Source organism: Scylla paramamosain, chromosome 6, assembly GCF_035594125.1.
Source record: "Scylla paramamosain isolate STU-SP2022 chromosome 6, ASM3559412v1, whole genome shotgun sequence".
Taxonomy (NCBI): domain Eukaryota; kingdom Metazoa; phylum Arthropoda; class Malacostraca; order Decapoda; family Portunidae; genus Scylla; species Scylla paramamosain.
In genome coordinates this window covers 34,593,696-34,616,983 of record NC_087156.1, presented here as the reverse complement: position 1 = coordinate 34,616,983, position 23,288 = coordinate 34,593,696, and the positions used below count along the sequence as shown (strand labels likewise).

The 23,288-nt window shown below is 40.3% G+C and overlaps 1 protein-coding gene across 9 annotated transcripts in view; it reads left to right on the top strand.

Moving 5' to 3' along the window:
- Window positions 1-23,288, top strand: part of LOC135101648 (multiple C2 and transmembrane domain-containing protein 1-like) — a 169,976-nt gene that overhangs the window by 96,647 nt on the left and 50,041 nt on the right. For all 9 annotated transcript variants that reach the window (XM_064005934.1, XM_064005938.1, XM_064005930.1 and 6 more), the window contains one exon: window positions 2,840-2,948. In XM_064005934.1, the coding sequence (XP_063862004.1) occupies window positions 2,840-2,948 (109 nt within the window). The remainder of the gene's footprint in view (window positions 1-2,839; window positions 2,949-23,288) is intronic.

Sequence of the window (23,288 nt, the reverse complement as noted above, 5' to 3'; positions counted from 1 at the left end):
GTGAGTTAGGTTTCGTTACTGCTTAACTTTTAGCCTCAGGTGCTGGCGATTGTGGAAGAGGACTAGAAAAAAAAATATGAAGAGGTGGAATATGGAGAATAACAAGGAAAATGACAAGAGTAGTAGAAGGAAGAAGAGAAGGGAGGGGGGAAAGGATGGTGAAAATTCAGTGAACATGATGAAGAAAAGGAATAGGAACATAAGAAAGTAAAGGCGTAAGTAATGGTCAGTTAGAAGAGGACAGGGAGAAGTAGAAGAGATGAAAGAAGATTATGGAGGAAGAGGGGAAGGGGAGCAAGAGATGTTGGAGATAGAGACAGTGAAAGAGGAGGAGGGGGAATAGGAGGAGGAGGAGAAGGAGGAGGAGGAGGAGGGGGAATAGGAGGAGGAGGAGGAGGAGAAAGAGGAGGAGGAGGGAAGCCTTTTTATGCTAGATTATAGAACGTCTGCTGGAAGTAACAAGAAAAAAAAATAGTGGAGATGATGATGATGATGACGATGATGATAGTACTACTACTACTAGATACTACTACTGCTACTACTACTACTGCTACTACTACTACTACTACTACTAGTAATAATAATAATAATAACCTTAACCTCACACTCTTAAGTAGTTGAATAAGGGATGGTCACTGCGGATCACACTAAAGCCAGGTCAGTGGCTGGATCAGGTCACAAGGGTCGCTGGCTTAGGCTTGATAACACCAGCGCAAAATGTGACCGAAGTAAATATTACACATTACTCCATTTTTAAAAGGCTGGATGTTAATGGAGTTGCAAATTTTACGAGCTGAAAAATGGGATTAAATTTAAAATGAGGCTCTATGGAGATTATCAACTTGTTTATTTCTGTATTTTCCCGGAACAGTTGGTATACTGTATGGCTTGACGCGTGTGTGTGTGGTGGCTGTTACATCACCATTCCAACACGTCAGTAACCACACGCTTGCATGGGGCGGCGAGGCAACATAGCGCTGCCGTGGAAGCGTGTCACCGATGCCGTGGCTTTGCAGGATATTGTGTGGGAAATAATTCTGAAGGAAATGTTTTTTTTTCTTAATTATTAGTTTGTTTTATGTAATGTCTGTGAGAAATGAGTAATACGTCTAAAAATACATTCATAAAACACTGGCTGTGCACACCCATGTCTTTATTTTTAGGATACGTATAAAATTATGCTGATGTTTTTAATATGGGGATTTATTGTTACTTTATTGTAATTTGTGGGACACTAAAGCAATTTGAATAAAAATTCTAGAATTATTTCCTCTGCATTATATTGTTTGACTCTCAAACACGTACCGAATTGCGTTGGAGTTCTAAATAAACGAAGGCATTTATTGTTGCCTGATTGCATCAGTGACAGTGAGGAGCTTGTCTGTTAAGTCTAAAAAGACTGGAAACAATACCAGTTTTTTCTCGGATGCGCGTCAAAACATTTTTTTTTCTTTTACTATAGCTTTTTATTATCAGACAGTAAGTGCACTCAGCTGAAAACTAATGCATATAGTTTAAAAGGACTGAAAATACAACCCTATAATAGTAAAATATCTTTTTTTTGTGTGTGTTTATGATAGTGTAATTGTTGTAATTAATTGCACTGTATGGGAAGCTACAGCATTGTCATTATACAACAAACGCGATCTATATATATATTTTTTACTATTTATACGTATCACATTATATATATGTGTTATGTTGTATGGGTATTTGCTATAATGATTTGTAGTCTGTGTGTGTGTGTGTGTGTGTGTGTGTGTGTGTGTGTGTGTGTGTGTGTGTGTGTAACAACTCCTCTGCTTACATCCCGTACATATTTGCTGCCGGGTGAACAAGGCTACATATTAATTAAGATTCGCAGCTCCAGGGACTTGAACCAAGGCCTTCTTTATTGTGAGCCGAGCGTGCTAACCAATGCACTACGCCATGTGTGTGTGTGTGTGTGTGTGTGTGTGTGTGTGTGTGTGTGTGTGTGTGTGTACATGCATTACGGAAAAGCTCATAAACTCTTAATAAATCTCTTTACCAAGCTTAACACAACATTTAATCATGCATAAGCTCACGAATTTGCAAGCATCTCTCGCATGTTTAATTCACAACATTTTGATTCGTAAACTCACTGGTGTACATCTTTTTTCCTGTACACCTGACTGCTGCAGAGGCTGAGGTCCTTAAATTTTAGTACTCAAGTGAATGAAAGAAAAAGGTATTGAAGTAAGAATTCACAGCTGACAGGAAAATACTCAGAACATCAGAGAGGGAGGAAAGAAATTCACTGCCATACTGAAGGCTTTTGTTACGAGTACATTGAGAGAAAAAATAACATTGTGAAATAGTTGTATGTTGAGAATATTCTGTATGCACGTGTTTCTGACAGTTCTAAATGAAATAAATAGGGAGAAACAGGGCATGAGAGAGAGAGAGAGAGAGAGAGAGAGAGAGAGAGAGAGAGAGAGAGAGAGAGAGAGAGAGAGAGAGAGAGAGAGAGAGAGAGAGACTGTATGGTGAGTAAATTGAATTCCTTTTTTTCAATTTCGAAGACTGTCTTTTGTGAGTTTAATTCCCCTTGCTAGGTTTAATTAGCATGTGATAAAATATGTATGGACTTACGATTGTGTATCTCGAGTGTGTGTGTGTGTGTGTGTATGTGTGTGTACTTTGCCTGTGTTTATCCATATGTCTGCGTCTTTTTATAATGCTGTTCATTTCACCTCACTTATTTTGATCATTAAACTATCAAACACAGTACAGTATCTCCACCCGAGCGTGTAAGTCAATGCGAGTGTGGCAGCCTGACCCACCCAACCTACCTTAACCTAAATGTATCTCCTTGCAGGCGTGGGCAGCAGTCGGGAAAATGGTCACCAGGGCGGGGCGATGCGACGCTCCTTCTCCAAGTCCGCCAATGACCTGCTACACCGAACACGCTCGCCTTCGGGGGAGAGGTAAGACCAAGCTTGATCCTGATCTTGGGAAGGAAAATCTTCGTCTTTGTTTATTTTTGTTTTTGTTATTCATATATATATTTATTCATCAATCTATCTCTATTTATCTATCTGTCTATCTATCTATCTATATATCTATTTATCTATCTAACTAACTGTCAATCTATTTATCTATTTATCCGTTTATTTATTCATATACCTATCTATCTACTTACTTATCTATCCGTTTATTTATTTAAATATCTTTTTTTCTGTTAGAGGTGGTCTGGCCAAGGGCTACAAAAAGGCACAAAAAAGGCCTACTTTATTATCCAACATCTGTTATTTTATGTAGATTAGATAATGTAAGTCATCACTAAATGCCTCGTAATGATTAATAGTTCTTCTACTGTTTGTTCTTCCTTAATTTTTTTTTTTTTTTTTGTTTCTATTATTACTGTTGCTCTTTCTTTGTTTTTTTTTTGCTTCCTCGTGTCTCCAAGTGTTTGTTCTTCCTTGCATTTCTTTTGTGTTCCTTTGCGTCTGTTACCACTGCTTATTCTTCCCTTGTGTTCCCTTGTGTTCCTTTGTACTGGGCTCACCTAATATTTACTCTTCTCACCTCCTGTGTTTTCCTTAATGTGGGTGGTGTGGGAGGGTGTCTTCTGGGCAATACACTTCCTTTTATGTGTTACTGTTCATTTTCCTCCTCTATCTCCATGTTTTCCTTGATCCTGTTGATGTAAGTACTGCATTATATTTACTTGGATAGTGTTTATGTTAGTATTTTCTCTCTTTTTCTTCTTATTATTATTTATTTAGTATTTACGATAAAGATTGGCAGCCTTTCTTACTGCTAATTTGAGTCTTTTTTTTTTCCTCTATTTTCTGCTTGTCATTCATCGTTATCGTTATCAGGTTAAGGTATCATGAGATGCATTGTTTCGTTTATTTCTTTTATCTGTGTGGATTTGTTAGCACTGATAACACCCTGAGTAGCGAATGGGCGTTATCTTCGTCTCGTCTTCATGTGTGGTGTGGCACGAATTTTAGTGCTGGTGGATATATTGTAGGTAGGCATGTTATATACAGGGACTGCCACAGCCACGTGTGGGCCTACTGGCTTCTTTATCGTTTTTGTGTTTCCGGTGAAGTTATAGCAGTGTTGTTGTCTTTCCTAAAATATGTACGTATGCATCCGGTATACGTAGTTCTGTATACGTTTTCCTGTATAAACACACACACACACACACACACACACACACAGACAGAAAGATAGATACATACAATTTGCAATGACCATAAACTACAGAACACAATATAATTCCAATAACTAGTATGGAACAACAAGACGCTCTTTCACAAAAACACATTTAAACGCAACTAAAATATGAGAAACACACACACACACACACACACACACACACACACACACACACACACACACACACACACACACACACACACACACACATCCCTGGTCAGCTAGGGGAGGGAAGACTGAGGAGCTGAGGAAGACACCAAACAAACGCCTCTCTTGTTTTACTTGGTGTGCAAAAGTGTGAGAACTTGGTGCTGGAACTCAATCAAAACTCAAGGATCCGTCAAGGCGAGATGGAAGAGGAGGAGGAGGAGGAGGAGGAGGAGGAGGAGGAGGAGGAGGAGGAGGAGGAGGTAGTAGTAGTGACAGGGAAAGAAGAGGGAGGGTCAGTAAAGGCGAGTGGTCAGAACACTCGGGGGAAAGAGAGAGAGAGAGAGAGAGAGAGAGAGAGAGAGAGAGAGAGAGAGAGAGAGAGAGAGAGAGAGAGAGAGAGAGAGAGTGGGGGTGGGGGTGGGGGGAAGATGGATAGTGACGTACAACAAGACACATGGAGGTGTAACACTTTCTTATTTTCGTTTTTCTCCTTCGTTTTCTTCAGGACATCTCGTTTTCTATGAGATCAATTTAGTTTTCTGCAAGGCACGTCTTTTTCTCTAAGATATATACGCTGCCTTCTACAAGGAGCACCGTCTTCTTCGAGGTGTTCTCCGTGTTAATCTCCTCTAAATTTCTTGGAGGCCCAATGTTTGGTGAGAAAGGTAGACAGGTAGACAGAAGCCTTGTACTATTCTATCCTCCCACACGTAGTAATTAGTAGTAGTAGTACTTATTGTTGAAGCAGAAATAGTAGCAGCAATAGCAGTGGTGATTGTGATGGTAGTTGTAATAGTAGTAGTAGTTGTAGTAGTAGTGGTGGTGATAGTAGTAGAAGCAGTAGCAGCAGAAGCAGTGGTAGTGGTAATAGTTTTTTTTTTTTTATGTAGGAAGGATACTGGCCAAGGGCAACAAAAATCTAATAAAAAAAATGCCCACTGAAATGCCAGTCCCATAAAAGGGTCAAAGCAGTGGTCAAAAATTGGTGGATAAGTGTCTTGAAACCTCCCTCTTGAAGGAATTCAAGTCATAGGAAGGTGGAAATACAGAAGAAGGCAGGGAGTTCCAGAGTTTACCAGAGAAAGGGATGAATGATTGAGAATACTGGTTAACTCTTGCGTTAGAGAGGTGGACAGAATAGGGGTGAGAGAAAGAAGAAAGTCTTGTGCAGCGAGGCCGCGGAAGGAGGGGAGGCATGCAGTTAGCAAGATCAGAAGAGCAGTTGGCATGAAAATAGCGGTAGAAGACAGCTAGATATGCAACATTGCGGCGGTGAGAGAGAGGCTGAAGACAGTCAGTTAGAGGAGAGGAGTTGATGAGATGAAAAGCTTTTGATTCAACCCTGTCTAGAAGAGCAGTATGAGTGGGACCCCCCCAGACATGTGAAGCATACTCCATACATGGACGGATAAGGCCCTTGTACAGAGTTAGCAGCTGGGGGGTGAGAAAAACTGGCGGAGACGTCTCAGAACACCTAACTTCATAGAAGCTGTTTTAGCTAGAGATGAGATGTGAAGTTTCCAGTTCAGATTATAAGTAAAGGACAGACCGAGGATGTTCAGTGTAGAAGAGGGGGACAGTTGAGTGTCATTGAAGAAGAGGGGATAGTTGTCTGGAAGGTTGTGTCGAGTTGATAGATGGAGGAATTGAGTTTTTGAGGCATTGAACAATACCAAGTTTGCTCTGCCCCAATCAGTAGTAGTAGTAGTAGTAATAGTAATAGTAGTAGTAGTAGTAGTAGTAGTAGCAGTAGTAGTTCTTATTGCATCTGCTTTCCCTAGAAGTACGAGTATAATCCTATGTAGCTCTCTCTCTCTCTCTCTCTCTCTCTCTCTCTCTCTCTCTCTCTCTCTCTCTCTCTCTCTCTCTCTCTCTCTCTCTCTCTCTCTCTCTCTCTCTCTCTCTCTCTCTCTCTCTCAACCCACCTCCCAAAATAAAGAAAAAAAAATATATATATAGGCTAGAAGTATGAACGAATAAGCAAGCGAGGGTGGAAGAGAAAATGAGTAAGGCATTCCATTTTCATTCAGCTTCGACATATGACTGAATTTAGGGGACTAGTGACGTCACGCCTGAGAGTAACGACAAGGGGGAAGCATGGGGACAGACACAGTGAGAGGGAGAGGTGGGAGGCGGAGGAAAGTGAGAGTAAGGGTAAGGTGGGAGGTCAGTAGTAGGAGGAGGAGGAGGAGGAGGAGGCAGTGGTGAATGTTAGGAAGGAAGGTCAGGGTTCTCTTTCACTGGTTCTCGTGTGTGTGTGTGTGTGTGTGTGTGTGTGTGTGTGTGTGTGTGTGTGTGTGTGTGTGTGTGTGTGTGTGTGTGTGTGTGTGTTATATATGTATTTATTTTTTGGTTGGGCAAGGGGAGTGAAAGGGTTTGTTATTGTGTTTCGTGGTCTGTGTTTTGTTTGGGGGCAAAAGAGAGAGTGAGAGAGAGAGAGAGAGAGAGAGAGAGAGAGAGAGAGAGAGAGAGAGAGAGAGAGAGAGAGAGAGAGAGAGGTTTATTTGCGTTTCCTTTCGTTGTATTTGTTTGTTTTCGTATCGTGATTTCTCTGAGGTATTCCATATTTTCTTCTTGTTTTTTATTGTTGTTGTTCCTTTTTTTTTGTTCTTTTCTCTTGATGTTCTAATATTTTTCATGTTTTTACTTTCTCTTCTATTTTCTTTCCTTCCTTTCACTCTTCCTTTCTTTCCTTCTTCCTCTCTTTCTTCCTTCTTTCTTTCCTTCTTTCTTTCTTTCTTTCTTCCTTTCTTCTTCTGCTTCTTCTACTTCTTCTTATTTTGTCTTTTGTTCGGATCCCATTGTTGGACGATCGATATAAGTGTTTTATGATGGATTCCTGAGTTTTCTTATCTTCTCTTTTGTGTGGCTTTCTTTGAGTTATCAGAAGTCGCTAATGTTCTAATATATTTTCATTTTTCAATCCCCTTCATAATGTCGTTTAATTTTGAACAGAAGAGTCACTAATTATTCTTGTATTTTTATTATTATTCTATTTATATTCCTTTCTGATTTTTAAAAGAAAGAAAATTAAGTCACCTGATCTTCAGAGAGAGAGAGAGAGAGAGAGAGAGAGAGAGAGAGAGAGAGAGAGAGAGAGAGAGAGAGAGTGGCAGTAGGTACAGGCTTATCATTCCATCATTACTCTCCCTCCTCCCAAATCCTGACCTTGCTCCAGTTCATCATTAGGCGATAGATCGAAAGGAGTTCCAGAGCTATATTCTCTCTCTCTCTCTCTCTCTCTCTCTCTCTCTCTCTCTCTCTCTCTCTCTCTCTCTCTCTCTCTCTCTCTCTCTCTCTCTCTCTCTCTCTCTCTCTCTCTCTCTCTCTCTCTCTCTCCAAGTAGTCCATTGTCAGAATTCTTCCCGCATCACTCACGTATTCCAAGGACTCGTGACGTCACACTCTCCTCATGTTTGTTCTGCACCTCACCTTGCCTTTATTCATACACCTTGTCCAGATACAGATTCAGGTGAAGGGAGTTAATGCAGGTGCTTTAATGGAGTCCTAAAGAAACGTGACTTTATTTATCCAAAAGGGGATGAACGATTTTTTTTTTTTTTTTTTTTTTTGCGGGGGTGTTGTGTATTTGTTTTTTGTTTTTTGTTTTTTGTTACGTGCTAAGGATTCGGATCAAGGACACGAAAGTATGTAGGAAAAATGCCTTCTGTTGTGGCTACTCTTCCTCCATCAAAAAATAAATAAAATAAAATAAAATAAAATAAAATAAAATAAATGAATAAATAAAATAAATTGAATAAGTAAGGGAGAAAATTTAAAAGAAAAACGTTACTTACTTTAATTGATACAAAAGTTAAAAAAAAAAAATAACTCATTCAATTTCTCTAAAAGGACACGAGAAGCAAACAAAAAAAAAAAAAGGAAAGTCAATCCTGTTTATGTAAGAGGAAATAACTCCTTTTCCACCTAAAAAAAAAAGAAAAATGAAAAAAGCGTTAACGAAAAATTGTTTTCTTTATTCTAAGCCAAACCTTATCGAAAATAAAAATAAATGAAGCGAACAATTGTCCTAATCCTGGAATGAAGGCCAAGTCAACACGCCGCCGCGCCCAGAAGACATCACGCAGCGCCGGGGACACTGCGAGGACCGAGGGAAGGGGAGGGGTCGGGGTATGGGGCGGGCCTCGCTATCTCAGGACGTAAATAATAATAATGGTGAATCGACCTTTATTTCCTCTGCGTCGCTGCCATTAGTGAGAGAGGGAGAAGAGGAGGAGGAGGAGGAGGAGGAGGAGGAGGAGGAGGAGGAGGAGGAGGAGGAGGAGGAGAAGAAGAAGAAGAAGAAGAAGAAGAAGAAGAAGAAGAAGAAGAAGAAGAAGAAGAAGAAGAAGAAGATTTGGAGGAGGAGGAAGCTTATAGAAGGAATGGAGGAGAGGCAGAGTGGTGTGTGTGTGAGAGAGAGAGAGAGAGAGAGAGAGAGAGAGAGAGAGAGAGAGAGAGAGAGAGAGAGAGAGAGACGAGATGAAGTTTGGAGCGCGCCAGGTTTTAATGAGCCTCGTTTTTTCCTCATTTTCATTATTCCATAGATTATCCCTCCTCCTCCTCCTCCTCCTCCTCCTCCTCCTCCTCCTCCTCCTCTTCAACACACTGACACTATTTTCGGAGCAGTCCTGCAGCCGAGACTGGCCCAGAACGTTCCTCGAGGTGGGAGCGTGCCGGAGGACTAAGAGGGTTGTGGCGGGCGGGGGCGGCTGAGGAGGCGGTGCCGGCGAGGCATGCGGAGGTGTAGGTCCTTGCTCCAGCAGTACGGCACCCAGTGGTGTTCTAAAGTTGATGTGTGGGGGATTTTTTTGCGGGAAAACTGTGGAATGTCAGGTGCAGGGCCAGGGTCGGGGGGTGGCAGGAGTGGAGTGCGTGGGTTGTATTCTTAAACTTTTTTTTTTTTTTTTGTTAGGACAGTTTTCAAAGGCCACGGAACAAACCTACAGTCAGTCTGGTTTTCATTGGCTGTTGATCACTATACAACTCTTGCCATGTGTGTAATGTTAGTTTAAGGTGAAAATATAAAAGTAGAGATACTGAGAGACTGGAATACTTGGTGACTCCTTTTGTTGCTATACTCGTATGTGTCTCTCAACATTATACTCCAAACTTGCACCGCAGCACCTCATTAAGCTTGAGGAGGACTGATAAAACTGAATTCTTATTAAACTCTCACAAGAATTAAGAAAATTTCCTTGAAAACACTGAAGAACTTTCAGCAGAGCATGTTAAAATTGGTCGAGATAAGACGCCGAAACGTTTGAAACTACGAACATCAATGCTTGCTTGCCTCCTTATCTGTGTGCCTGTGCGAGGGACGCCAGTGCCTGTGTGCTGTGAATGAATGTGTGTGTGTGTGTGTGTGTGTGTGTGTGTGTGTGTGTGTGTGTGTGTGTGTGTGTGTGTGTGTGTGTGTTGTGATCTCGGCAATATGCGAGCAAGTGTTAATTATCTAAGTGGTAAGGTAATGAATAAAAAGAAAATTTGGTTGTTGTAGGCTGCCTGAGCGTGCGCACACACACACACACACACACACACACACACACACACACACACACACACACACACACACACACACACACACACACACACACACACACACACACACACATATATATATATATATATATATATATATATATATATATATATATATATATATATATATATATATATATATATATATATATATATATATATATATATACGGCTTTAAAGGGAAACGCGTCTCAGCAGTAGTGGTGTAATTAACTCTTTGATCTTCATTAACTCTCTCTCTCTCTCTCTCTCTCTCTCTCTCTCTCTCTCTCTCTCTCTCTCTCTCTCTCTCTCTCTCTCTCTCATACACAGTAATTTTTCATAATTACGTCATTATCTGTCGCTCATAATTATATAAAAAACTTGATTTTCTTAGAGAAGAGAAAATAAAAAAGTAATACTAATTTTAACCTTTGATTTTTAGAAAAAAGTTTAATTTATTCTCTCTCTCTCTCTCTCTCTCTCTCTCTCTCTCTCTCTCTCTCTCTCTCTCTCTCTCTCTCTCTCTCTCTCTCTCTCTCTCTCTCTCTCTCTCTCTCTCTCTCTCTCTCTATATATATATATATATATATTTATCCATCCAGTTATCTATTTTCTGTCTATCTATTTACTCATCTCGCGTCCATTCATCCATCAAACTGTACTCCTTTTCTTCCTCCTGCCCTCCCACCTCTCCCTCTATTTCATCTCCTTTCCACCTCTTATACACTCCTCTGCAGGTGGCCCACTTCCTTCACACACTTGAACTATTTCCCTTACTCTCCCCTTCCCGTCCTCCCTCCCTGTTTCCCCTTCCTCTCCCATCCACGCCTCCCCCTGTCCTCCTGCCGCCTGCATCCCGTATGCATTGTCTTGTGTCTTGTTAGGCGCCTGAGCGAGAGGCAGTAAAGTGTGAAGGGAAGGACAAACAGAGAGAGAGAGAGAGAGAGAGAGAGAGAGAGAGAGAGAGAGAGAGAGAGAGAGAGAGAGAGTTATGAATCATGTACAGTGACAAATGAGGATACTGGAGACCAAAAGAAAATTAAATCCCATTTCTCTCTCTCTCTCTCTCTCTCTCTCTCTCTCTCTCTCTCTCTCTCTCTCTCTCTCTCTCTCTCTCTCTCTCTCTCTCTCTCGTGCTGTTAAGGTGTCTGCTGGAGCAATTTCGTCAGAAGGATTATGGTGTTGAGGAGGGAGGGAGGGAGGGAAGGAGGGAAGGGGGAAAGGAGAGAATGGGGAGGCAAGGAGGAAAGGTAGGAGGGAAGAGGGAGAGGATAATTAAGGAAACGGGCCTGTAAGTTTAAACAGAATTGGAAGGAAGGAGACAGAGAGAAAGAAGGAAGAAAGGGAAAAAAAGGAGGAAAGAGAGGGAGGGAGAGAGGGAGTGAGGGAGGGTCAGTGAAATGAATAAAGGAAAGGAGGAAGGATTGAAGGAAGAAATAAATAGATGCTGACAGAAGTAGTAAAGGAAGAAAGAAAGAAGGAAGGAAGGAAGGAAGAAAGGAAGGAAGGAAGGCGGAAAATGATATACGAGAATTAAAGGATCGAAGGCAGAAAGGAAGGAAAAAATACAGGTAAGGAAATTTTGAAAGTAGAAAAGAAGGATGAAATATGATAAAAAAAAAAAAAAATGAAGGAAGGGACTTAGAGAGAAAATACTGAAAGGTAAGGAAAGTAAGATTTAAGGTAAGGGAAGGACAGAAAAGAGAGAGAAACTGACAAAAGAACGAAGAAAGATAGAAGAGGAAGGGGAGTGAAATAGACGGAAGACAGAAGCAAGGAAGAAAGGGATAGGATGAAAAATAGTAATAGCAAGGGAGCAAGGAATGGAAGGAGAAACAAATGAAAGAAAAAAAGTATATGTTATTTAAGTAAGGAATAAAAGAAAACGAACGATTAAAGAAGGAAAAGAAGGAGGGACGGAAAAATAACAAAAAAAAAAAAAAATCACTTAAGGACAGGAAGGAGAAAGAGATAAAAGAAGAGAAGGAAATAAGGGAGGAAGAAAGGAAGAAAGGAAGTAAGGTTAATATATGATGTACTTAATAAAGAAAGATAGAAGGAAGGAAGGAAGGAAGATCGATATGTAAGTAATTAATAAGAAAGGAAGGAAAGTTGATGCGTATGTACTTAACAGGGAAGGAGTGAAGGTAGGTAAGCAGGTAGGCAGGTAGATATAGGTACGAATAGGTAAGGAGACACGTTGGCAGGTAGGTACAATTAGATAGGCTGGTAGATCAGGTTAGGTTAGGTAGGTAGGTAAGTAGATAGGTGAATGAGTGAGTGAGCAGGTAGGTAGGCAGGAAGGTAGGCGATGCAATTACAGCTCGGGAAGGTGAAATGGAAATGAAGTGCAGATGACATTTTGCATTTCACTCCCCCTTCATCCTCTCACCTCACTGCCACCACCATCACCACCACCACCACCACCACCACCACCACCACCACCAAGGCTCACACACGCAAGCTTCATACACGCAATCTTTACTTCCCTTCTTACTGCTTCCATATAATATTTTCTCCCTTCCCCACTTCATTCGTTATTCTCTTTTATGTTTCGTTCTCTCCTATCCACCCTTCTTCCTCCTCCTCCTCCTCCTCCTCCTCCTCACCTAACTACTTCATGTATATTTTTCACTCTCTTCTCTCTTATTATCCTCACTTATTTTCTTTCCCCTTCTCTATCACTCTTTTCTCACCTCTTTCATTTAGTCTCTCTCTCTCTCTCTCTCTCTCTCTCTCTCTCTCTCTCTCTCTCTCTCTCTCTCTCTCTCTCTCTCTCTCTCTCTCTCTCTCTCTCTCTCTCTCTCTCTCTCTCTCTCTCTCTTCTTTATTGTTTCCTCTTCCTCCTTTACATTTCTTCACCTTGTTGTCGTTCTTCCTTTTTCCTCTTCTCTTCTCTCACTTTCATTTTTCTCCTTTGTATTTTCTCCTGTTTTCTCTCTATCTTTTTCTTTATTTCCCTCTTTCCTTACCCGTTCGCTTCTTCACCTTTCCTCCCCCAAATAACATCGTCCTCTTCCTCCTACTCCTCTTCTTCTTGCGCCTCTTTTTCCTCCTTCTCCTCCTCCTCCATTTCTCATACTAACTTTCCTTCTCCCTTCCATTCTTCCCTCACTATTCCATCCTCCGCTTCTTTCATAGTCTTGCATAGTTTCCCTCAAACTTCTCCTTTCTTTTTAACTCTCTCAGTGTCCTCATTCTTACCTAATTTTCTCACACGCACACCTGCTACACACTCTCTCTCTCTCTCTCTCTCTCTCTCTCTCTCTCTCTCTCTCTCTCTCTCTCTCTCTCTCTCTCTCTCTCTCTCTCTCTCTCTCTCTCTCTCTCTCTCTCTGAAGGATTGATCTGTTGGCAGTCATGGCAGGCAATAAATTCAAATAAACATCTTTGTGGCCAGTGAGTGACAGAACTCCTTGAGGTGCTAGACACTTTACTAGTTGAGACAGGAAGGAAACTTTGTCACTCTTGATTGTCCTGCCACTCTACCACTCTGCACACACACACACACACACACACACACACACACACACACACACACACACACACACACACACACACACACACACACACACACACACACACACACACACACACACACACACACACACACACACACACACATTTCCTTTCTTTCTTCTTTTCTTTCCTTCCTTCCTTCCTTCCTTCCTTCCTTCCTTCCTTCCTTCCTTCCTTCCTTCCTTCCTTCCTTCCTTCCTTCCTTCCTTCCTTCCTTCCTTCTTTCCTTCCTTCTTTTTTTCCTGTTTTTTATCTGTATTTAACTATCTTGTTTTTCCTTTGTTTGTTTGTTTGTTTGTTTGTTTCTTTCTTTCTTTTCCCTTTCTTTCTTTCTCTCTATCCATCAATTTATCTGTCTATCTATCTACCTCTCTATCTCTCTATCTTTCCATTTTTTCCTATCTTTTTTTTTTTTATATATATTTACCTATCAGTCAATCTATCAATCTATCTATGTGTCTCTGTCTCTATCTGTCTATCTATATATATATCTATCAATCTATTCATCTTGCTTTCTTTCTTTCTTTCTTTCTTTCTTTCTTTCTTTATCACTTTATTTCTTTCTTTCTCTGTACATTAGACCTTTGCTTCTTACGAGACTGGTACACGCGGGAATGTTAATTTTGTTTCATTGGCGAGTAAAGTGTTACTCTCCAAGCCAAGATGGGCCAGGCTTCTCTTTATCATGTATTTTTAGAGACACTTCGCGAACACAGCTCATATGAGAGAGAGAGAGAGAAAGAGAGAGAGAGAGAGAGAGAGACTTTATTCTTTTTCTTTATGTTTTCATTGTTGTGAATCATGTTAAGTGTTTATAAATACAAAGTGAGTGCAGATGATATGGCATGCTGAAAAAAAAAAACTTGTAATGCCAGAGAGAGAGAGAGAGAGAGAGAGAGAGAGAGAGAGAGAGAGAGAGAGAGAGAGAGAGAGAGAGAGAGAGAGAGAGAGACATTAACCTAAATCATCTCTTGTGGATGGCCGTGAAATGTCATCCCGTGCCGTGTCTCGAAGTGAAGGGATTTGATGTGCGTCACTCTGACAGGGAGCTCGAGTCATTGTGCCCTTTGACAACCCAAGCTGCTCTCTCTCTCTCTCTCTCTCTCTCTCTCTCTCTCTCTCTCTCTCTCTCTCTCTCTCTCTCTCTCTCTCTGTGTTTATTTCCCCTCGTGGCGTCACATGGTGTGTTTTTGGCAGGATCTCATAAATGGCAACAACTGCTCTGAATATATACACAGAAATTTGAAAAAAGTGGCAAACGGGAAAGATGTGTTTGTTTTATAGTAATTCTCCACAACGTTTTGCGATTTTTTTTTCTTTTAGTGTTTATTACATGAAATTCTTGAAAGTACTTATTTTGTCAATAGACTACTACTACTACTACTGCTACTACTACTACTACTACTACTACTACTACTACTACTACTGTTGCTGCTATTACTACCACCATGCATTCTCGTGTTACTTTCGCTTCACATTTTTCTTTCTTTCTTTCCTTTCTTTTCTTTTTTTTTTTCTTACGTAAGAGAGGCACTGGCTTAGGACAACAAAAAGAACAGCAAGAAAAAGACCCACTGAGGTGCCGATCTCTGAAGAAAGACGAAAAAAAAAAAAGGTCATTAAATTCTTTAGATGTTTTGAAAGATCTTTTACTTTTCTATTTTTGTTAGTTTCATTTTTTTTCTTTCAGAGTGAGTAAATTAAATGAGTCTCGTGTTTCTAAGTTGTCGTATTTTCATGTCCTTACTTTGACAGTCCGTGTAATTATGTTGAAATGACGGACTGAGTGCGTGTAATAGACCATTTATAGATCATTACCTTGAATCTGTCTATTTTTGACGTAATTTAACACGATCTCTCTCTCTCTCTCTCTCTCTCTCTCTCTCTCTCTCTCTCTCTCTCTCTCTCTCTCTCTCTCTCTCTCTCTCTCTCTCTCTCTCTCTCTCTCTCTCTCTCTCTCTGTAGGTATTGTTAAATTTCACATATCCACAAATTCTGATAATTGGAATGAGAATTGAATTTGGATTATTTAGGGGCAAAGCTGCTTATGTGTCATTCCCTTTTTATTGTATTATTGCCTTATTCCCTTTTCTTTTTTTTATCTGTGTTATTTTCGTCATTATATTTAACTGTTTTTACTTTTCTTTCCATTCTTCATCCTAATTCCCCTTTTCCTCCAACCAGAAATCTCTCTCTCTCTCTCTCTCTCTCTCTCTCTCTCTCTCTCTCTCTCTCTCTCTCTCTCTCTCTCTCTCTCTCTCTCTCTCTCTCTCTCTCTCTCTCTCTCTCTCTGTAGCCATGTTATTGTGGTTTCCGTGCATCCCCTGCCAGTGTTGCATTCCACAGTGATGAGAGGCGAGTGATGGGTGTTGGCCGCTGCGTGTCTGACTAATTACAGGCATGTCACGCAATGTCACGCAGAGTCACGCCGAACGCCAGTACCGAATTTGATGTGAAATATTATGTAATACTCTGACTACCTTTGTTTTTTCTCTGTTTTATATGAGAGTATTTTTTTTTCTTTTTTTTCTTTTTTTTATCTTGTCTACCTTTTTTTCTAGGTTAGTTCGAGTGTAGTTTGGTTTATGTGTGTTATGTATGTCAGTCTCTCTCTCTCTCTCTCTCTCTCTCTCTCTCTCTCTCTCTCTCTCTCTCTCTCTCTCTCTCTCTCTCTCTCTCTCTCTCTCTCTCTCTCTGCACACATGTTTAGCAGAAAAGTTCTGAGAGCTATTCTATATCAATTTTACGACTCATTATTTTATTTCGGGTTTATATGAAAAAAGATTGCTCCTGCTGCTGTAAGAAAAGATTGGACCAAGAACATGCCCCTTAGAAAAACAACAGCACACACACACACACACAAGGAAGACAGAGAGCGGGTCTTTAGAATGAGAGCATAGACATTAATCTTTTAGGTTGTCTTAATGCGATAAATTACTCACTTGAGGTATCGGTGTTAGGCCTATTGGGGAGGAAAGAGGAGGCAGCGTAGGCCTGAACTGTCCGTTTGGTGACATAATTGAGTATGCCATTTATTTTTTCATTGTTTATTTGTGTTACGAAATGTTTCACAGCCACGGGTGAGTGGTGGACCGAACAGAGAGAGAGAGAGAGAGAGAGAGAGAGAGAGAGAGAGAGAGAGAGAGAGAGAGAGAGAGAGAGAGAGAGAGAGAGAGAGAGTCTTTATTCCCTGTGTGAGTTGTATATGAATATAAATTGGGGGAGGAGTGTGTAGGGAATGGAAAGGCAGATTGTGTTGACAGTAATGAAGGTGTTGTAGAGAGAGAGAGAGAGAGAGAGAGAGAGAGAGAGAGAGAGAGAGAGAGAGAGAGAGAGAGAGAGAGTTATTGTTTGGTGTGTAAAGGAAGTTGGTCAAGGACTACAAAAATTGAGAGAGAAAAAAAAAACTATTTAATTTGCGGCTTTCCTAAAAGTGAATTTGCAAAAACCTCCAAAGTTAAGTATAAAAGTCTCTCTCTCTCTCTCTCTCTCTCTCTCTCTCTCTCTCTCTCTCTCTCTCTCTCTCTCTCTCTCTCTCTCTCTCTCTCTCTCTCTCTCTCTCTCTCTCTCTCTCTCTCTCTCTCTCTCTCTGTGTGTGTGTGTGTGTGTGTGTGTGTGTGTGTGTGTGTGTGTGTGTGTGTGTGTGTGTGTGTGTGTGTGTGTGTGTGTGTGTGTCCTCCCTCACTCGGATACCAGCTGCTCCACGTGCTCCATTTTCTCTCTCATGTGTCTCTCCTTCGCTTTATGAATGTGTGAACTAATGTTGTTCTTCTCTCCCTCCCTCTCTCCCTCCCTCCGTGAAGCGACTCCCTCCCCCTCCCGCTGGACGTAAGTTACCAGTCACTACTATGAACGTGCTTCCTCTTCCTCCTCTTTTTTTTTTCTTTTTCTTTCTTCTTAGCTTCCTTCTCCTCCTCGTCTTCCTCGTCGTCCTCGTGTTAAATTGCTTTTCTGTTTCTTTTAGCAGAGATTCTTTTTTTTTTCTCTTTTTCCTCCTTTCCTTTCCTCTTCCTCTTTTTTTCTTTTAAGTATCCTCGTTGTCCTCTCCCTTCTTCTTTTCTTCTTTTTTTCTCTTACGTGTCCTCGTTCTTGTCCTCTCTTTCCTTCTTTTCTTTGCTGTTATCTTTTATTTTTTCTCTTCCATATTATTTTTTCGTTACTTTTTTATTTATGATATTGCGTGTATCCTCCTTCTCTCCTTCTCCTCCTCCTCCTCCTCCTCCTCCTCCTCCTCCTCCTCCTCCTCCTCCTCCTCCTCCTCCTCCTCCTCCTCCTCCTCCTCCTCCTCCTCCTCCTCCTCCTCCTTTTTATTAACTGTTGCTATGTACTAATGCTACTTTTACTACGATTCAGCTATTTGATGTTGCTGTTTCTGCTGCTATTGCTATTGCTGTTACTACTACTACTACTAATACCACCACCACCACCACTACTACTACTACTACTACTACTACTACTACTACTACTACTACTACTACTACTACTACTACTACTACTACTACTACTACTGCTACTACTACTACTACTACTACTGCTACTACTGCTGCTACTACTACCACTACTACTACTACTGTGTTGAGTGGCTCACGTTTTACCTAATTTTGGTTTATAGAGTGCTTCGTTATTCGTAAAAAGCTGTACTTTGGATTCGTTATTTTTACTCATGTCGGTTTCTTCATTAGCATTGTATTGCGTATTACTGTTTAGACTTTGTTTAAATATTTGCTTAGCTATTTATTTGCTGCTTTTCAGCGAATATCACCGACTTTTTTTTTTTCCTGAAATGACTATACGTGTTTATTTCCATATGATAATCATCATTCTATTTACGAATATTTGTAAGTTCATGAATTTAGCTGTGTAACGCCTGGCGCTGTGTGAACCAATCGACGCCTCACCTTTAGACTGTACAGCACTGCTTTGTGTGTGTTTGCTGAGCCCTTCCCTGTCTGCTTCTCTGAGTCTTGGTGGGCGCGCGCGCGTGTGTGTGTGTGTGTGTGTGTGTGTGTGTGTGTGTGTGTGTGTGTGTGTGTGTGTGTGTGTGTGTGTGTGTTTTCACGTAGCTTTGCTGCTTTAATGACGTGTCTTGGTGAAGACCAGGCTTATGACGCAGGACATGAGAATTATCGCAGGAAACAACATACTCGTATGCCGGATATACAGTATTTTAAACTCATTTGCTTTTTTGTGCCGGCTTACAGCTAAGTGAATTATATATATATATATATATATATATATATATATATATATATATATATATATATATATATATATATATATATATATATATATATATATATATATATATATATATATATATATATATATATATATATATATATATATATATATATGAATAAGATACACAAAACTTGTATATTTGAACCGTCGAGGCACTAAGCATGTGTGCAACTTAAAAAGCAAAACAATGTTGAAGAGCCTCGTGGTGCAGACTGTGGCGGATACGTCTGTGTTACTCACCACGCCTGTCGCTCCTCCATATCCATATCATGGCTGTTATATAGACTTTTCTTCGACTTCCCGTATCTCATCAGGAACTAGACGAACTTAATATTCTCCTCATGTCCCAAAGTTCCCGTGGCTGCTTCGCCTCCTGCCCCCTCGTGACAGACGCGCAGTGACCCAAGTGTTTCCTGAGGGGGTAAGTAAAGGCGGAAGAAAATTCACGGTAAAATTTTGGAGGCTTATGTAACTTGGCTCGTGGCAGAAGAAAACTTGTGATGCTGTGAGGGAGGACGAGGCAGCTCCTCCCAAGTGAAGTTGATGCAGACCAGTAAATATAAGGAGTATACATGTTAATAACCAGGTGAAGGTAGATGAACGAGTAGATAGATAATAGATACTGCAGCATTTTTCGAAGGTTATTACGCCTCGATATAAACAAGAATGAGTGCCTCATGTTTCTCTTGTTAAAATATTGATTAACAGAGGAAATAATAGATAAATAGATAAATGATAGAAACTTAATGGACATCACAGACCGAAATAATAGTAAATCATGTAATGCATATTAGTTCTAAAGGACATCACAACCTAAGAATAATACATAATAGTTAGTGAAGCATTCTAAGCGACATCATAGCCATAGATTGACAAATAGTAGATTTTTACAGTAATTCTAAAATAGATTAATAATAAATGATACAGCAACTAAGGACATAAAAACCCGAAAAAAAGGATAAATAAAACAAAGACATAACAGCCTGAAATAGATGAATGATAAACGATACAACAGTTATGAAGGACTTTATAACTTGAAATAGATGAATGGTAAATAACGCAAGGATATGATTTACGGAAACACATAAATGATAAATGGTAAAGCAGCTCTCATGGACATCAAAGCCAGAAATAAAGGGAATGAATGGATAAATGGTGCATAATGGACAGCCTTCATTCACACAGGCCCGCTCACCAAATTAGCGGCGGCACACAGGTGAGGTCTGGCGGCAGGGCAGCGTGCATTACCTCATTAGTGCACAGGTAGGGGGGGGGGTAGCTCAGGTGCGTGTATGTCTTTAGAAATTAATGCAAATGATGTTTTTTTTATTTTTTATTTAAATCAATAGAAGAAGTCGTCATTCGTGTTTTTTTTTTTTTTTTTTTTTTGCTGACTGTTTGAGGTTTGTTGCCAGGCGAGGGAATTCTGATGATTTTTTAAAGTTGAAGAGTATGTTTTTAAAGTTGAAGAGTGTTTTTATTTCATTTAATTTTTTTTTCATCTTTTTTCATTGGAAAGAGAGAACGGATTACATTTAGTGTGCTACTTTTTTTTCTCTTTTTTTTTCTTCTCAATGTGCACTTGAAAGTAGGCGCCATTTTTTTCTTTATCTAAGGCGAGTACAGAAAAAAAAATAGCGAAACAAACTTAAATGAAAAGGCTACAAGTTATTATTTTCATTGAGAGAAAAGTAAGCGCTACAATTTATTTTATTATTCTTTTATTTTATTTTTTTAGAGCTCAAGGGACTTAAATGGAAAGGTGCAAGTTATTATACTCAATGGAAGAAAAAAAATTGTAGAGCACGTGATTATTTTTCAACAGCAAAATGGAGAAATTCTGTGATTATTTATACTTAAAGGAAGGAGCCTTAATTACTCTTACCTGGAGGGGCTGGGTGGGGTTGTCGGGTGTATTTTTCTGTCAAAAGTCGAATATGTAATTATTTCCACGTAAAGTATGAGTATGTGCTGCGAACGAAAGCATGAATGGAAGGGAAGGGGAGAGAAACGAGAGAAAAGGGAAAGTAGACGGAAGAGGAAGGGAAAGGAGAAGAAATTAACTTGAACGGAGAACAGGGGAGAGAACTGAAGAGAGGATAAAGGTAAGGTAAGAGAAAGGAAGAGAAGAAAACCAAAGAAGGGGGAAAAAAACGTAGAGGAAGGGGCGAAGAAATACAATGAAAGAGAGAAAGGGAGCAAAAGAGAAAGGAAGGAATGAAAACGGAAGGGAACGAGAGGAGAGGAGAGGAGAACGGAAGCGAGGAAGAGAAGAGGAGAGGAAAGTTAAGGGAAGCATGTAAGAGAAGGGGAAGGAAAAAGAAGAGAAAAACAAAGAGAAAGGCACAGCAAGAGAAGGGGTAGGGAAGCGAAGAGAAGAGGAAACAGAAATGATCAGCAGGAGAGGGGAAAGGGAAGAGAAGACAAGAGGAGAAGGAAAGGAACTACAAGAGAAGAGGAAGAGAGGAAGAGAAGAGAAAAGAAAAATGAATAGTAAGAGAAGGGGAAGGGAAAGTAAGGGAAGAAAAAGCAACATATTAAGAAAAGAAGAGAAGAGAAAGGAAGAAACAGTGAGGAAAGAGGAAGGGAATGTAAGAGAAAGCAAAACAGTAAGAGAAGGGGAAGAGAAGAGAAGGACATTGTTTACAGGTCTCCCCTCCTCCCCTTGCGTTCCTTGCGTTCCCGTGCGTTCATAGAGGGCTCGTCCGCGCCGCTACACGCGATCCGGGCCGCTCACAATAGAATTTAGGGGAGATCACTGTGCCTCGGAGGGAGTGCCTGAGGTGAATGTGTGTGTGTGTGTGTGCGTGCGAGGGAGGAAAAGTATGCGGGTGAGGGAGGAGTACGTGAGCCTGGCAGATAGCGGAAAAAGTGTGGAAGGGAGCGGGGGAAGAGTGCGGCTGAGATAGAAAAGGGCGTAGCAGGGAAAGACAAAAGGTGTGTCAGGAGGGAAACACCATGAAGTAGATGAAGGAGTATTTGTGTGTTGCAGCGAGGATGCAGCGGGGATAAGTTAATTGTTTTGCTTTATCGCCATAATATTATCCCTTTCACTATAATACACGTCAATTCTGAGCACAAAAGCAATGTATGAAAGCATCTACACGAAAGAAGAGGATGAAAAGAATAGGTTTTACTATTTTTAGCTAGTACAGTATTTGGAGGTGGCTGTAGAACAAAAGATTTTCAGTGTTCAGTAATTAAGGAAGCATGTGGGAAATAATAGTGAATGGGTTAAGCACATATAGATAATGATTAGTGTATGGCGTAGTCTGCCAAGCCCGAGGTGGCTCCTGAGCAGATATTATGTAAATCAAAGTAGTATGTGAGATGCGCGCGGCAATTGTTTACTCATTAAACCATTAAGGATGTGATAAGGAGAGAAAGAGTGTGGCTGGGAGGGGAAGGGTGTGGTAGAAAGAGAAAAGGATGCGGTAGGAAGAGAGAAGGGAGAGGAAAAGGTTTAGTAGAGAAAAGGAATGAGTGTAATGTGTGGCGTGAGCAAATTTCGAAAAGTAAAATGCTAATATGATTGTTTTGAAGGATATGATTAAGTGCACGTTTGATTATTTTCATAATTATAACAAAGTAAGAGTGCGTTGTCAGCCATATTGTTACCTTGCTGACTTAGGAGTATAAAGATATTAAAGTTCCTGTTATATCTCCCGTTTTGGTATGAGTAGAAATGGTATATATATATATATATATATATATATATATATATATATATATATATATATATATATATATATATATATATATATATATATATATATATATATATATATATATATATATATATATATATATATATATATATATATATATATATATATATATATATATATATATATATATTCTCTTTCAGGCAGACGTGGTTAAAGGCAAGAGGGAGCTCTGCATTGTTCAGTTTTTTTGGTTGTATTTTTCTATTAGTCTGATTAATTCTTTTTCTGCCAATTGCAGGGGTCCGAGGAACTGTCAAAAATTTGTAGTATCAGCGACGTTTCGTTCCTCTTGAAACATCTTGAGGCTAATGAGGCTCTGTGTGAGCGAGCACCTATCTATATGCAGCAGGGGAGAGCGTGCTGCTTGGCGGTGGGCTGACGGGCGCTTCCTATTGGCGGGACGCCGTCATGCTGGGAGACTGCCGGACGCTTCCTGTTGGTCGAGTGCCGTTGTTTCAGCCTCCGTCCTGCGCTTTTTTGTGAGCAGGATTTGTAGGTCTCTGACTTGAGAATTTATTAAAGGTGATGTTTCTTCTATGTAGAGGGCTTCTAGTATTTTCAATCTTCTTTGGTCCTGTTCTCTGTGTATGATGGTGGTGCCATTCTCTGTAATTTGGCGGGTGATGGTTGTTTGATGTTTGCTGCGGTAGTGTTCCTTGATTCCTCCGGTTTGTAGATGCCAGGTGAGTCTTCTCGACACTGTAGTTGTCGTCATCCGAATGTAGGATTGAGGTCCACAGTCCTCAGCAGTGCATTTGTGCTTGTAGTCGACGCCAGCTACCTGTAGAGACGTATTAGGTTTTGCATTTTTGTTTTTTTATGAAGAGTTGGGATGTTTTCTGGGTCTTGTAATATATGGTGAGTTCGATGGCTTGATCTGCGTTTGTTGACTTGACGTTTCTCTCAATTATGTTCTTGATGGCCTTTTCATCCGCT